Source organism: Bos indicus x Bos taurus, chromosome 10, assembly GCF_003369695.1.
Source record: "Bos indicus x Bos taurus breed Angus x Brahman F1 hybrid chromosome 10, Bos_hybrid_MaternalHap_v2.0, whole genome shotgun sequence".
Classification (NCBI taxonomy): domain Eukaryota; kingdom Metazoa; phylum Chordata; class Mammalia; order Artiodactyla; family Bovidae; genus Bos; species Bos indicus x Bos taurus.
In genome coordinates this window covers 27856036-27872034 of record NC_040085.1, presented here as the reverse complement: position 1 = coordinate 27872034, position 15999 = coordinate 27856036, and the positions used below count along the sequence as shown (strand labels likewise).

Genomic DNA, 15999 nt, shown 5'->3' with positions numbered 1-15999 from the left:
CCAAACTGCTTTCTAAAAACAATCTACCAAGCTACATTTTCTCTAGCAGAGGGTCAATCTGTCAACTTCATGGAAAGATCCAGTGAGGGGTAAAATTAACTTTTAAAATCTTTGACAATTTGGTAACTAAAGAATGTTAATTTGTACTACCTCCTGAGATTAAGGGTGTTCAAGCTTATCAACATTTCACACTTATTTTTCTATGAATTTTTAATACAAGTACCTTATGTATGGAATGGGATATCTGTGATGGTTAATTTTATTTGTAAACTTGACTAAGCCATGGTATCAAGTGGTTTGGGCAAACATCAGTCTAAATATTGTGAAGGTAATTTTCATATGTGATGAACATCTAAATCTAGTAGACTCAGTAAAGGAGATAATCCTCCATAAAGTGGGAGGGACCCATTATGAAAAGACTTATAGACTGAGGTCCCACAAAGAGGAAGGAAGTCTGCCTTGAGACTGCCTTCAGACTCAAGACCAAAACATCAACTCTTGCCAGAATTTCCAAGATGCCTGCCTATCTGCCTGCCCTGTGGATTTTGGACTTGCCAGCTCCCACAGTCTGATGAGCCAATTCCTTATAAAACTGAACAAAATCACAGCAAAAGAGACACAGATGTAAAGAATAGACTTTTGGACTCTGTGGGAGAAGGTGAGGGTGGGATGATTTGAGAGAACAGCATTGAAACATGTATATTACCATATGTGAAACAGATTGCCAGTCCAGGTTCAATGCAAGGCAATTGATGAGACAGGGCACTCAGGGCCAGTGCACTGGGACAACCCTGAGTGATGGGATGAGGAGGGAGGTGGGAGGGGGGGTTCAGGATGGGGGACACACGTAAACCCATGGCTGATTCATGTGAATGTATGGCAGAAACCACTATAATACTGTCAGGTAATTGGCCTCCAATTAAAATAAATTAATTAATTTACAAAAAAAATTTAGAATCACATCATAAATTTCTATACAAAAACATTTGTGATTTTGAATGGGTTTGCATACAAATCAATTTTAGGGGAAATTGCAATTTAAACAATATTGAATCTTCTAATTGTGAAAATTTCAGTCTTTATAATCAGGCTTTTCTAACAAGTTTTTTTCTTTCAAGTTTTTTATTAGATTTATTCCTAGGAACTTTATACTTTTTGATGCTATTATAAATAAAATCTTTCAAGTTTTTTTCATAAAAAAAAAACTGAACAAAATCAACCTCTCTCTAAATGTAAAATGTATATATGTATACATATACACACACATACATACACACAAATTTCCTGACAAATATGGCATCTAAAAATTCCCTAAGAATTTATATGAATTGTTTATTTATTAAGGCTAGTGATTTCCACCACATCCTTCAGGTTTTGAAATTCCTTTGAAGTCAAACTACTTACTTGTAAATTATCTTCTGTTCCTTCAGCTTCATTTTTAAATGATGGGCATCCTAAGAAAACAAGTAAAAGTTGATTAAGCATAGAATTTTTGTCTTAGATTTTAGAGTTGCTGACTAATTGATAGTATCACTAAGATACTATAGAAGATTGATCAGAGATCATTCTGGACTGCCCGGCAACTAGTCAGATGTTGGCCACTCATACTTGCCCCTTTGTTAAGAAAAACAGAGAATAAAGTGATTGTTTTCCTCTTCTACAGGTAAATTTCCAGTTACTTATTAAAGAGATGTATTCTGTGAAAGTGCACTATCTCTACTAAGTCCTCCCCTTGATTTCTCTGAAATACTCAAACTGCTAGAAGAGTATATGCATTACGTTCCTCTGTTCTTCAGGAGATACCCACATGATTTATTCAATTTTTCTAAACACTCTGACCTAAGAAACAGTATTCAGTACCTCAGCTAGGATTTTAGTCACTTTAGTAATAAAGAAAACAAATGAGCTTGAATCCACTATTGATAATCAATAGTCATTTGTTGTTATTGACTTTTGAGCACCAATGATTCTATAGAACTTTTTATCACATTCAAGAGTGCCTTTAGTTTCAACAAATTAATAAGAATTTATTTGAGCAAAGTATCCTGAGTTTATTTGCTACCCTTGAAGAGAAAGTTGACCTATGGAAAGGGCTGCATAGTTTATTCTTACTATCATAGAAGGCTAAGTAAGAAATATTTAGTGTGATTTTTAAAATCTGTAATAGTGGCTGGTAATAATGCTACCAAGTATATATTTTTTTAAAGTTCAAAAACAATGAGATAGGCTGAGTACTGTCGTCTACTCTATTTGGCGAGGTGTTTATGAGCTTCTCCTTATTAACTACTTTTTAAAAAAGATAAACCATTCTATCTGATCCTAGAGACAGAAGTATGCTCTTATGGGGGTATGAGTGTGGGCATAAAATTAATTCAAAACACAAAATTCCAGCAGCCAGGGATAACAATTTTCTTTTTAAAGTACTGCTTCTTCCACACTAGCTAAATATCAGAATTAACTGGGAAACTTAAAAAAAAAAAAAAAATACTGATGCCAGAGTACAATCTCAAACCAGTAATGTCAGAATCTCTGCTGGATGAGGCATTTGGCATCATATATTTTTTTATTTTTAAGTTTTTTGCAATAGTTTAAGAACCATAAGCACTACAGGAGAATCTAAAGATTCATATTCACCTCCCCCACCTCCTGCCTAAATTCATGATATATAAGTTGATAATTTCTCATCACATTTGAAATGCACAGAAACGTTAAAGAAAAAAGGAATGCCTCAGCTCTATTCCCCAAGTAGTTGGATTCAAGTGGTCTGGAGTGAGGACCAGTTATTCTATTTTTCAAAAGCCTCCCAGGTTGATTCACATGTTCAGCCAACAATAAGAACACTGATATAGGGAGAATTTATGGGTTCTTGTACTAAGAATAAAATGACTGCCATCATTTCATGGAATTTTTTTCTGAATAAAAAATCAAAAATTGTTTTCCAAATTCTAGTCTTCTAAAGTAGCTAAAACATTATTTAACTACAGCTTCACTCACTAACAATACATATTTGTGCTAAGTTTTTTGATGTTCTTGCTTCTGGCTTGTCTCATAATTAGTTCACGTTTTCTAATTTTTTTACTAAAGTCCCATCTTCAAAATGTACAAGTCACATGCTGTCAACACGTTTTCATTCAGTTGCTTTGTATAAGAAGGTTATTTCTACTAACAGATATATTTTCTTTCTTAATTAAAAAAACAAATTAAATCTTAGTTATGACTTCTTTGGGGGAAAGAAATGACTTTTGAAGTGATTTCATTTTGTTTAATTAAGCAAAACCCAGTCTTACATGTAAATATTCTTCCTCCCTTTTAAACTTGCAAGCTTTAGAGTTTATGATCTAACAGACTGGTAAGATACACAAAGGGATAGGTTGCAGTCTCTGCCAATCCTTATTAATGAAATCAGGTAAAGACTTAAGAAAGGTTTTGTCATAGATTAACTAGAGTCAACATATATTTAATTATTATACATTTTCTGCTTATAATTACCAAAACAAGGATATGAGTAACACACACATGCAGGATTTTGAAAGTTCTGTCTGCTCCTCTCTTTTTGAGCCCTTGAAGTCACTTCTACTATATGTAACTAATAAATTAAGGAAACAGTCAAAACAACCTACCTTGAGAAATATCCTCTATAGCTCTCCGAATGCCTCTATCAAAAGCCCTAGCATCAGCAGGACTTTGAAAGGTAAGGCCAAATTTCTTGTCATCAATCTTCCAGTGGTGAAATGTTGGAGTGACCTTATTGTAAATAAGGTCTTTTTTAAGCATACATTCCAAAACCACCTGCCAAAAGTTAAATGCCAAAAATTACTATACATGTATCAAATGAATTTAACATAACTCTTAAATACAAAGTTAGTTGAGAAAAGGGCTGTTGTTATATTTTAATAAAAGCATCCCTCCATTAATGTGAGGTCTTGTTACTTAATCTACTCACAAAGTCACTTGATTCAGAAATTAATATGGGATTAAAGAAGATTCTGGAAAGATGGCAGAGTTCTTAAGAAGCCCCAGGTATCTATCTCCCTACCTAGACAAAACTGGCTGGCAATATCTATCGGATGAAACTATGTTGGAACCTTAGAGTCTGCTGAAAGCTTGTAATTTTCAGGAAAAGACATGGACAGTAAACTGCAGTTAATTTTGGTCAATTTCAGCTATTAGCTTAGTAGCAGCACCAACCCTCATACCCATTTCCAGCCATAGGGCAGACAGCTGTGCACATGTTCCTGGCACAGCCTGCATACAAATTACAAAAGCCAAGGTGAGTAGAAAGGACCTTATCCTTCAAGAAATAGAGAATTTAACACAGTAATCAACTAGACCAAACAGACATACGAAACACCCTATTCAGTAACAGAACACACGTTTTTCTGAAATGCACAAGGGACATTTTTCAGGATATACCATATGTTAGGCCACAAATTAATCTCACTATATTAAAGAATATGGATATCATACAAAGTATTTCTGACCAAATTAAGATAAAGTTAAAAATCAATAACAAAAGGAAAATTGGAAAATTCAAAATATTCTGGGAATTAAACAACCAACTTATCAAAGAAGAAACCATAAGGGAAGTTGTAAGACACTTAAAGAGGATGAAAACAATGATACAACATACCAAAACTTAAAGGAAACAAAGAAAGCAGTACTAAGGGGAAAATGTATAAGTATAAACACTTGCATTAAAAAAAAAAAAGGAAAAATCTTAAATCAACAATATAACTTTAAAATTTAAGGAACAAACTAAACCCAAACCTAGCAAAAAGAATAAAGGAAATAATGAAGATCAGAGGAGAGACAAAGTAGAGACCAGAAAAATAATAGAGAAAAATCAATGAAACCAAAAGTTGGCTCTTCAAAATGATTTTAATAATGGACAAATCTTGAGCTAGAAGGACTAAGAAGAAAAAGAGAAATCAGAATCAAAAATGGAGACATTATTACGCCAATTCTACAGAAATAAAAAGAATTATGAGAGAGTACTGTGAACAACTGTACACCAACAAATCAAATAACCTAGATTTAATGGACAAATTACTAGAAAAACAAGACAGATCAAGTAAGAAACAAAAAGAAAATCTTAATAAATACATAATTAGTAAGTAGACTGAATCAATAATCAAACATCTCGTGACAAAGAAAAACCCTGGGCCTAATGGCTTCACTGGTGAATTATATCAAACATTTAAAGAACTAATACCAGCACCTCAAACTTTATCAAAAGACTAGAGTAAAATCTTCCTAATTCATTCTATGAGGACAGCATTATCCTGATAACAAAGACACTACAAGACAACTAACTATGTAACAACATCCTTTATGAATATGAAGGACGCAAAAATCCTTAATGTAAAAATCCTCAACATTTGCAAACCAAACTCAGCAGTACATTAGAAGGACGATACATACTATGACCAAACTGGATTTATTCTCGAAATGCAAGGACAGTTATAAACACATAAAAACTGATCAAAGTAATATCCTACATGAACAGAATGCAAGGAAAAAGTCCACACGATCTCATCTGAAAAAGCAGAAATAGCACTTAACAAAATTTAGGAGAGCAAACTGCCAATATCCGTTGAGTCATAGAAAAAGCAAGAGAATTCCAGAAAAATATCTACATCTGCTTTACTGATTACACCAAAGCCTCTGACTGTGTAGATCACAACAAACTATGGAAAATTTTTCAAGAGACAGGAATACCAGACCACCTTACCTGCCCTCCTGAGAAATGTGTAGGCAGATCAAGAAGCAACAAGTTAGAAATGGACATGGAACAACAGACTGGTTCCAAATTGGGAAAGGAGTACGCCAAGGCTGTATATAGTCACCCTGCTTATTTAACTTATATGCAAAGTACATAATGTGAAACGCTGGGCTGGATGAAGCACAAGCTGGAATCAAGAGTTCTGGGAGAAATATCAATAACCTCAGATACACTGATGACAGCACCCTTATGGCAGAAAGTGAAGATGAAAGTGAATGAGAAGAGTGAAAACTTGGCTTAAAACTCAACATTCAAAAAACTAAGATCGTGGCATCCAGTCCCATCACTTCATGGCAAATAGATGGGGAAACAATGGAAACAGTGACAGACTTTATTTTGGGGGGCTCCAAAATCACTGCAGATGGTGACTGCAGCCATGAAATTAAAAGACACCTGCTCCTTGGAAGAAAAGCTATGACCAACCTAGACAGCATATTAAAAACCAGAGACATTACTTTGCTGACAAAGGTCCATGCAGTCAAAGCTATGATTTTTCCCAGTAGTCATGTATGGATGTGAGAGTCTGACTATAAAGAAAGCTGAGCACCAAAGAACTGATGCTTTTGAACTGTGGTGTCAGAGAAGACTCTTGAGAGTCCCTTGTACTGCAAGGAGATCAAACCAGTCAATCCTAAAGGCAGTCCTGAATGTTCACTGGAAGGACTGATGTTGAAGCTGATGTTCCAATACTTTGGCCACCTGATGTGAAGAACTGACTCACTGGAAAAGACCTTGATGCTGGGAAATATTGAAGGCAGGAGGAGAAGGAGATGACAGAAGATGAGATGGCTGGATGGCATCACCGACTTGATGGACCTGAGTTTGAGCAAGCTCTGGCAGTTGGTGATGGACCCTGGCGTGCTGCAGTTCATGGGGTCACAAAGAGTTGGACACAACTGAGTGACTGAACTGAACTGAACATCTTTTCAAGACAAAAATAACCAACAAAAAGGAAACTACATCAAAATATCTGACAACAATGACGAGACTGTTCAATGGAAGAAAGTAAAAGTCTTTTCAACAAATGGTCCTAGGAAACTGGATATCCACATGCAGAAGAATGAAGTTTCATCCTTATCTAACACCACATGTAAAAATTAACTCATAATGGATCAAGGACCTAAAGAAGACCTAAAACAACAGAACTCTTAGAAGAAAACATAGGACAAAAACTCCATGACATTGGATTTGGCAACATTTTCTTGGATATAACACCAAAAGCACAGGTAATAAAAGAAAAAATACTGGTATAGTACTTACTAATCACTTCTTCCCAACTCCATATGCAGTGTTATATTGATTCTATTATATCTCATATTGATGTTAAGCTATAAACTGCCTCTCTCTACCAACTCCCCCACCAAAAGCTTATTGTTAAAACTTTTACCAGCATATCACTGAAAAAATCATATCTGATAGTAAGTTTTGTTAATTCTGCAATAAATGACAAATAAAACAAAATAATGTCCTGCTTGCTTACAGGCAAAGTGTGTTAGCACTTGTACTTTACAAACTGTCACAAAAACCATTTTGTAATAATAATAATAAAATTCATAATTAAGTTCTGGAATTCAAGAAGTTAAAATTGGTATTATAGATTACTGCAACATATTTACTTAATTTATTACTTCATAAGTTAATTTATATTAATTCATAAAATAACATATTAATTCATAAACAGTGGAAAAGACATAAATATTTTGGAAAACTGCTCAATTGCAATTGTCAAAAAAGGGAAGGACATAAAAACCTGAGTGTGGTGCCATAGTCTTATTACATGAAAACTGTCACTAAATTAATTTTTAATAGATGAAAATGCTGTTAACTCTTTTTCAAAACTTCCCTAAGTTCTTTTCCAACTACTATCTGCTAGAAAAATTTCAACATGATCTATACTCATCTATACCACTTGTTTACAAACAGCATCTATTTTTTACAGGGTCCCAAAACACACAGAAAAAGAAGTTTTGTTTTTTTTTTTTTAAGAAAAAGAAGTTTTTAAAATGAGTTTTTAAATACACTGAGGAAACAGTAAGGATAATGAACTAGCTCTTTGACTCATACAAGTACTTATGCAAAAATGTGTTCCACCTGAAAGTTATATAAATATTGAGGTTACACACCATACCAACTTGGTACAAAAACAAAATGCCAACTAATTCTGAAGTAGATGTCAATTTATGTCATTAATTTTTACCTACAAAGTAACATTAGGATATAAAATATATCATACTATGCATAGTATATATTTAGCATACCACAAAAATAACTATTATTTAGGACAAGCAAACTCTGGGAGATAGTGAAGGACAGAGAAGCTTGGTGTGCTGCAGCCCATGGGGTGGCAGAGCTGGACAGGATTCAGCAAATGAAAAACAGGGAAAGGCTACTACAGTGTAGCTATTCTGAATTTAGGAATAGGTGTCAGGAAAGAAAAATGCAGGTAATCTATTGACACAACAAATGACTCATGATTTTTGGAAGTAATTTAAAAAATATGCTTCCTAGAACATTCTGCATCACTCAGCATTTACATAATTATCAAAGCCTCCACATCTGAAGTATAAAAATCTCTTGTCATGCAAGATATTAAAAAACTGTTTTGCTTCTGACTTTAAGTAGCCTTTAAAAAATAAATGTACTCATAACATTAAGGACAATATAAATAATAGTTTTATTAAATAATAGGAATAAAACCCATCTATCTCAAATTTTTAAAAAAGATCAACGAGATTAAAAAGGCTTTTACCCAACATCAATACTAAATCTCCATTCTTTAAAAATAAAAATAACTTTAAGGGCTGAAAGGATTCTTAAAAATTAGTGAATTCTTCCCATCTTCTACTTCCACTTCTCAACTACATCAGAACAATATGTTCTGACTTTAGTTCACTGCAGTTATCACTATATTAATTCTGTATTGTAAGATCACCATAATATTATATTAACAGTAATAGGCATATAGGAAGCAGAGTTCAATGTTTACCACATTTGTGTTTGGAACTGTAGAAACTGTAGAAAATGGCAACTACATTTTTGCCAAGGGATGACAATCAACCAATCCAAAGGTGCCAGGTGAATTATTTATGCTGCAGGAAAAATAAGCTAACCAGATAAATTATTAGTCAATAGAGAGTTATATCTATTAATTGTTACTGTTGTTTAGTAGCTAAGTTGTGTCCAACTCTTCTACAACCCCATGGGCTGCAGCCCACCAGGCTCCTCTCTCCATGAGATTTCCCAGGCAAGACTATGGGAGTGGGTTGTCATTTCCTTCTCCAAACGGTTCTTCCTGACCTAGGGATTGAATTTGTGTCTCCTGCATTGGCAGGAGGATTCTTTATTGCTGAGCCACCAGGGAAGTCCCATATCTATTAATTACTAATCCAGTAAAGTAACAGGTGTTCTACTGGCCTGAAGTGGTTACAGCTCTCCCAGAATACATGACCTATACTTACTCTTAGAACTTTTATTTTTTCCTACATGAAGATTTAGCACAAAATGAATAATTTTAAGAAGAGTACCCTAAAAGCAACTACCAGAAGCCATTAAAAGTATAATCATAAATAAACAAGTTGTTAAAACTGTTAATACAGCTTTGCTACTTCTTAGTTGAATGTGCTTCTTTCTGGGGTTAAGGCGTTCTAGAAGTGTGAATTTCATCAGACCTCCACAGTAACCATGAAGGACATTTATAAATTCAGTCCAATCCAATTCAATCACTCAGTAGTGTCCAACTCTTTACAACCCCATGGACTGCAGAGTGCCAGACTTCCCTGTCCATCACCAACTCCCAGAGCTTGACTTATAAATTAGAATGTATTAATCACAGAAATCTGAAAGAAGATCATTGGCCCTGTCCTCATTTCTACGCTAAAGACAGATTATATATTAAATAATAAGGAGAAAAGATACTGAGCATAAATAACTGCAAAGTGAATATTAAGAGTGACTCAACAAGAGTAACTACAAAAGAACATATGCAAAGTAACTTGTTACCAATAACCCCTAATGGATCCACCAAGAATGTGGCTAGTTAACAAAGAAGAAATTAAAGAGTTTTAAAATCAACACTATAACTTCTGAACTCTTGACCATCTACAAATTTATTGGGATTCGGAAAAAATAATTATTTACTATAAACTATAAAAAAGTGTAATGAAAAAAACTTAACTAGAAAAAGCAACAAATTCAAAAGCACTTAAATATTTTTATGCTGATCACCTCCAAAAAAAAAAAAGAGAGAGAGAGAAAATTTCAGACTCTTACATATGAATAGACCTGATCAGATTTGAGTAGAACTTAATCACTGCAAATAGACTGACTGGATCAGCTTTAGGAAAGGGACTTTAAGGAAGGAAGAAAAACAGGGTTATTTGGTATAACAGCTTTGCACTTTTAATATAGATCTGAATAGATCTAAGTTGGCTAAGATATACAAGTCTTTTCTAGCTAGATAAATACTTTTGGAACATGACTATTTTAATAAGATCTTAAGGTCTTTTGAGCTAGTGATAACAAAAAGAACAAATACTCTTTTTCTTCTAGAAAGGTTAAATAGGTATTATAAAAAAACAACCAGATGCATAGGTGAACTCTGAATTTAAGGAAAGCAAATCTACTGTAAGCATTAAATATATCAAAATCTATTATAGATGAAGGCAGAGAAGGAATAGAAGTGGTTTTCTTACAGAAGCAGGCTAAGAGCTAAAAGAGAAAGGAAAAGAAGAAAGATGGTTAATGAGAATGGATATTCTTCACATGAGCAAAATATTTCCAAAGTAAAATGATTAAAATATGAATTATAGTAGAAACAGAACGATCCACATATACTTCCCAAGAAGAAAAAAAGAAAGCCTAAGAGGGATTTCGGTATATAAATTAATTTTAAGCTCAGAGGCTCTAAAGCTTACAGTAACTGGGTCCCCTCCAGTGTTCACCATTCATTACCCATCTGACTTAAGAATTAAATGAGGTAATATACACAAAGTATTCAAATAGCATCTGACACACAGCAGATCTTCAATACATATTAGCAGCAAGGGTGATGTTAGTCATAAGGTGATGCAACCAGCCCATAATAGAAAAGTTGCTACAAAGGCTGAGAGGTCAGTATTTACTTTTTTGAGTACAGGATGGGGAGGAGTTTGAATGATAAATAAAGGTGCTCAGGACCTCAAAGAGCTTGTTAACAGATTGATTCTACAGAGAGTGAAAACATTACAATCTCCAACATTCTTCCTTTCTCTGAAATAAATTCTAGGATATATTATAAAGAAAAAAAAGGAGGGGGATGGGTTTGAGAGTCACTAAATTAACTAAAACTTCTGAAGATATATTTCAAGTTATTTTGGGAAATATACAGCAAATTACTGGACTATTTGTCAGAAGCATTTAAAATAGACCAAGCCAAAAATGGATATAAGTACATTTCTGTCTCACTAATAACAAGTAATAATTTGGGAAAGCAGAGTAAAAATAAATATGTACTTTCAAACTACTATGTAACTTTATTACATATGCTACCTTACAAGTAGATAATTACATGTTTACAGAAAGCATTATCTAAGATGTAGTATAGTTGGTAACTAGACAAAGAAATTATCTTGGTAACTTTAAGGAATATCTTTGAATGAAAGAAAAAACATTTCATTTTAAAAATAAAAACTGCATTTTAAAGTTAAATCACTTGACAAACAAAATCAATACCTGGTAACTCAAATAGCTGCCTCCTATTATGACCTTTAGTTTTCTGGATGATATAAAAAACTTTGTATCTGGATGATATAAAACCCTTTATAAAGGACACCAAGGCATTCTATAAAATATGAAACTATATTGTTATCAAATAACACATTTTTACTAATTATCTACTAATAGAAATTTGTATTTAAAGTTGGGTTCTGAGATAAATGGGACTTTAGAAAAAAATCTAAAAAGTAACAGAAGGCAAAATGGTAGTTTCTTCCCAAATAATAACAGTTTAGCTACCACAAAAAGAAGGGCAGGAGCCAAAATTTTAAAATATGTCAGTTTCATGAAAACTGTTAGCCTTTGCCCTGCTTCATTTTGTACTCCAAGGCTAAATTTGCCTGTTACTCCAGGTATCTCTTGACTTTCTACTTTTGCATTCTATGCTATGCTATGCTAAGTCACTTTAGTCGTGTCCGACTCTGTGCGACCCCATAGACGGCAGCCCACCAGGCTCCCCCGTCCCTGGGATTCTCCAGGCAAGAACACTGGAGTGGGTTGCCATTTCCTTCTCCAATGCATGAAAGTGAAGTCGCTGAGTCGTGTCCAACTCTTAGCGACCCCATGGATTGCAGCCTAACAGGCTCCTCCGTCCATGGGATTTTCCAAGCAAGAGTACTGGAGTGGGGTGCCATTGCCTTCTCCGACTTTTGCATTCTAGTCCCATATGATGAAAAGGACATCTTTTTTGAGTGTTAGTTCCAAAAGGTCTTGTAGGTCTTCATAGAATCATTCAACTTCAGCTTCTTCAGCATAATTGGCTGGGGCAGAAATTTGGATTAATGTGATACTGAATGGTTTGCCTTGGAAACAAACAGATCATTCTGTCATTTTTGAGATTATACCCAAGTACATCCTGAAATGCAAAGTCCAGCAGGCCTTAGGAAGCATCACTATGAACAAAGCTAGTGGAGGTGATGGAATTCCAGGTGAGCCGTTTCAAATCCTAAAAGATGATGCTGTGAAAGTGTTGCACTCAATATGCCAGCAAGTTTAGAAAACACAGCAGTGGCCACAGGAGTGGAAAAGATAAGCTTTCATTTCAATTCCAAAGAAAGGGAATGCCAAAGAATGTTGAAACAACCACACAATTGCACTCATCTCACACAATAGCAAAGTCATGCTCAAAATTCTCCAAGCAAGGCTTCAAGAGTATGTGAACCATGAAATTCCAGCTGTTCAAACTGGATTTAGAAAAGGCAGAGGAATCAGAGATCAAATAGCCAACATCCGTTGGATCATCAAAAAGCAAGAGAGTTCCAGAAAAACATCACAGAGTTCTGCTTTATTGACTTACGCCAAAGCCTTTGATTGTGTGGATCACAACAACCCATGGAAAAATTCTTAAAGAGATGGAAATACCAGACCACCTTACTTGCCTCCTGAGAAATCTGTATGCAGATCAAGAAGAAACAGTTAGAACTGGACATGGAACAATGGACTGGTTCCAATTTAGGAAAGGAGTATATCAAGGCAGTATATTGTCACCCTGCTTATTCAACTTACATGCAGAGTACATCATGTGAAATGCCTGGCTGGATGAAGCACAAGCTGGAATCCAGACTGCTGGGAGAAATATCAATAACCTCAGATACTCAGATGACACCACCCTTATGGCAGAAAGTGAAGAGGAACTAAAGAGCCTCTTGAGGAAAGTGAAAGGGGAGAGTGAAAGAGCTGGCTTAAAATTCAACATTCAAAAAACTAAGATCATAGCATTCAGTCCTATCACTTCATGGCAAATAGATGGGGAAACAATGGAAATAGTGACAGACTTTATTTTGCTGCTGCTGCTAAGTCACTTCAGTCGTGTCCAACTCTGTGTGACCCCATAGACGGCAGCCCACCAAGCTCCCCTGTCCCTGGGATTCTCCTGGCAAGAACACTGGAGTGGGTTGCCATTTCCTTCTCCAATGCATGAAAGTGAAAAGTGAAAGGGAAGTCGCTCAGTTGTGTCCGACTCTTCGCGACCCCATGGACTGCAGCCTACCAGGCTCCTCCATCCATGGGATTTTCCAGGCAAGAGTACTGGAGTGGGGTGCCATTGCCTTCTCCGGACTTTATTTTGGGGCCATCAAAATCACCAACAATAAAATCATCCCAGATGGTGCCTGCAGCCATGAAATTAAAAGAAACTTGCTCCTTGGAAGAAAAGTTATGACCAACCTAGACAGCATATTAAAAAGCAGAGACATTACCCTGCCAACAAAGGTCCATCTAGTCAAAGCTATAGTTTTTCTAGTAGTCATGTATAGATGTGAGAGTCTGACTCTAAAGAAAGCTGAGTGCTGAAGAATTGATGCTTTTGAACTGTGGTGGTAGAGAAGACTCAAGAGTCCCTTGGACTGCAAGGAGATCCAACCAGTCCATCCTAAAAAGAGATCAGTCCAGAATATTCATTGGAAGGACTGAAGCTGAAGTTGAAACTCCAATACTTTGGTCACCTGATGTGAAAAACTGACTCACTGGAAAAGAGCCTGATGCTGGGAAAGATTGAAAGCAGGAGAAGGGGAAGACAGAGGATGAGATGGTTGGATGGCATCACTGACTCGATGGCCATGAGTTTGAACAATCTCCAGGAGTCGGTGATGGGACAGGGAAGCCTGGCGTGCTGCAGTCCACGGGGTTGCAAAGAGTTGGACACGACTAAGCGACTAAACTAAAACAATGTCATGAAAAAAACCTGAAGAACTGCTCCAGATTGAAGAATAAAGACACATGACAGCTAAATGCTACTTGTACTGAGAGAACAAAAAATGTTTTAAGAACATTATCAGAAGAGTTGGCAAAACTGAAATATGGACTGTAGATTAAAGACCTATATTTATGTTAAATTTCCTAAATATGATCATTACACTGTGACTATGTAATTAAAATGGAAGGCAGAGCAAAGATTTAGAAAGTAATATCAGTGTAAGGTTTTAAGATCTCAAATTTGAAAACCTAAGTGAAACAGCAATTTCCAAGAAAAATTATAACTTATCAAAGCTGAATGAAAAAAAATAGAAAACCATTAGAAACCTGTAACTATTCAGGAAACTGGAGTCGTAGAAAATATAAGTGAAATGGGGTGTTATGAGGGAAGAGGAGATGAGATACAAAACAGAGAAGTGAACTGTCACAATTAGGTTACTACTCTGACTCCTAGTGGCAAATTCTTGGGCACAGTCAGTGTGACCCAGCTTCTTTACTTGACTCTCTCCCAAGTCCCCACAGGATGTCAGAACTCTGAACTGAAAGAATAAAACTAAATAAACTTAAACAATTCTCTTCACCCTCCATTGGGTCTGCATAATTTGGAGAGAGGTCCATACAATTCTGATGAAATCAATCTTGGTGACTTAAGACTTTAACAGCCATGAACCTTTGTTAACTGACTTACACAGCAATAGTCACGTAACACAAAAACCATTCAAAACACAAGAATATCCAAATACATGATGACAGCTGTGGATTTTTAACCTTTAAGTTGAAACAAACACACACACACAAAGGATATATAAGATTTGATTAATTTAATAAGTGATATTAAAATTTATAAAGTCAAACTTTTATATTAAAAAAATTGAAGTCTTTCAAAAAACTATGGATATTGGAATGAGGAAAGGTATCAAATCAATAACTGAAGTTTCTACCTCAAGAAACTTGAAAAAGAAGAGCAAAATAAATCCAAAGCAAGCTGAAGGAAGAAAATACCAAAGAAAAGAAATCAACAGAAACATAAACTGAAAATAGATGGGGAGGAAAAAAAAAAGCTGATCTACAAAAAAAAAAAAAAGAAAAGAAAAAGCAAAACTAATAAATCTCTAGTACGATTGACAAGCTAAAAATAAAGATACAAATCACCAATTTTAGGAATGAAACATGAGTTGCTGCTAAGATCCTATAGCCTTTCAAAAAGCACTTGAGAAGATGGTTATTTCAGACATTAGTCTGCCATCTTCTTCGTCAGCTAGCTTTCCGACTTAGTTGTATTCCTTGCCCCCAAAAAGAAAAAAAAAAAAAAAAGAGTACTTGAGATACTAAAAACACCCTTACACTCAAATTAGACAGCTTGGAAGTGGACCAATTCTTTGAAAATCACATTATTATCAAAACTCAACCAAGATAAAACAGATGAACCTAAATAGTCCTATAAGCCTTGAAGAAACTGAATTTGTAATTTAAAAACTTGCAAAGAGACTTTTCTTGGGAATTCCCTGGCCGCCCAATTATTAGGATTTCATACATTCACTGCCAAGGGCCTAGGTTCAATTCCTGGTTGGGGAACTAAGATCCTAAAAGTTGCCGAGTGGCCAAAAGAGAGAGAGAGATCTCTATACACTGAGACAGTTTCAGTGGAGAATTCTACCAAATATTTTCAGAGGAACTAACATCAATTTTACACAAACTCTTTCAGAAAACAGAAGAGGAAGGAGTACTACACAATTCATTTATGAGGCCACCAGTACGTTGACACCAACACC

General features: G+C 35.2%; 1 protein-coding gene across 1 annotated transcript in view; it reads right to left on the bottom strand.

The window, feature by feature from the left end:
* Nucleotides 1-15999, bottom strand: part of SPRED1 (sprouty related EVH1 domain containing 1) — a 121799-nt gene that overhangs the window by 32147 nt on the left and 73653 nt on the right. The window contains exons 3-4 of the mRNA XM_027553492.1: nt 3621-3789; nt 1405-1454 (exon numbers count right to left, since the gene is read on the bottom strand). Coding sequence (XP_027409293.1) covers nt 1405-1454; nt 3621-3789 — 219 coding nt within the window. The remainder of the gene's footprint in view (nt 1-1404; nt 1455-3620; nt 3790-15999) is intronic.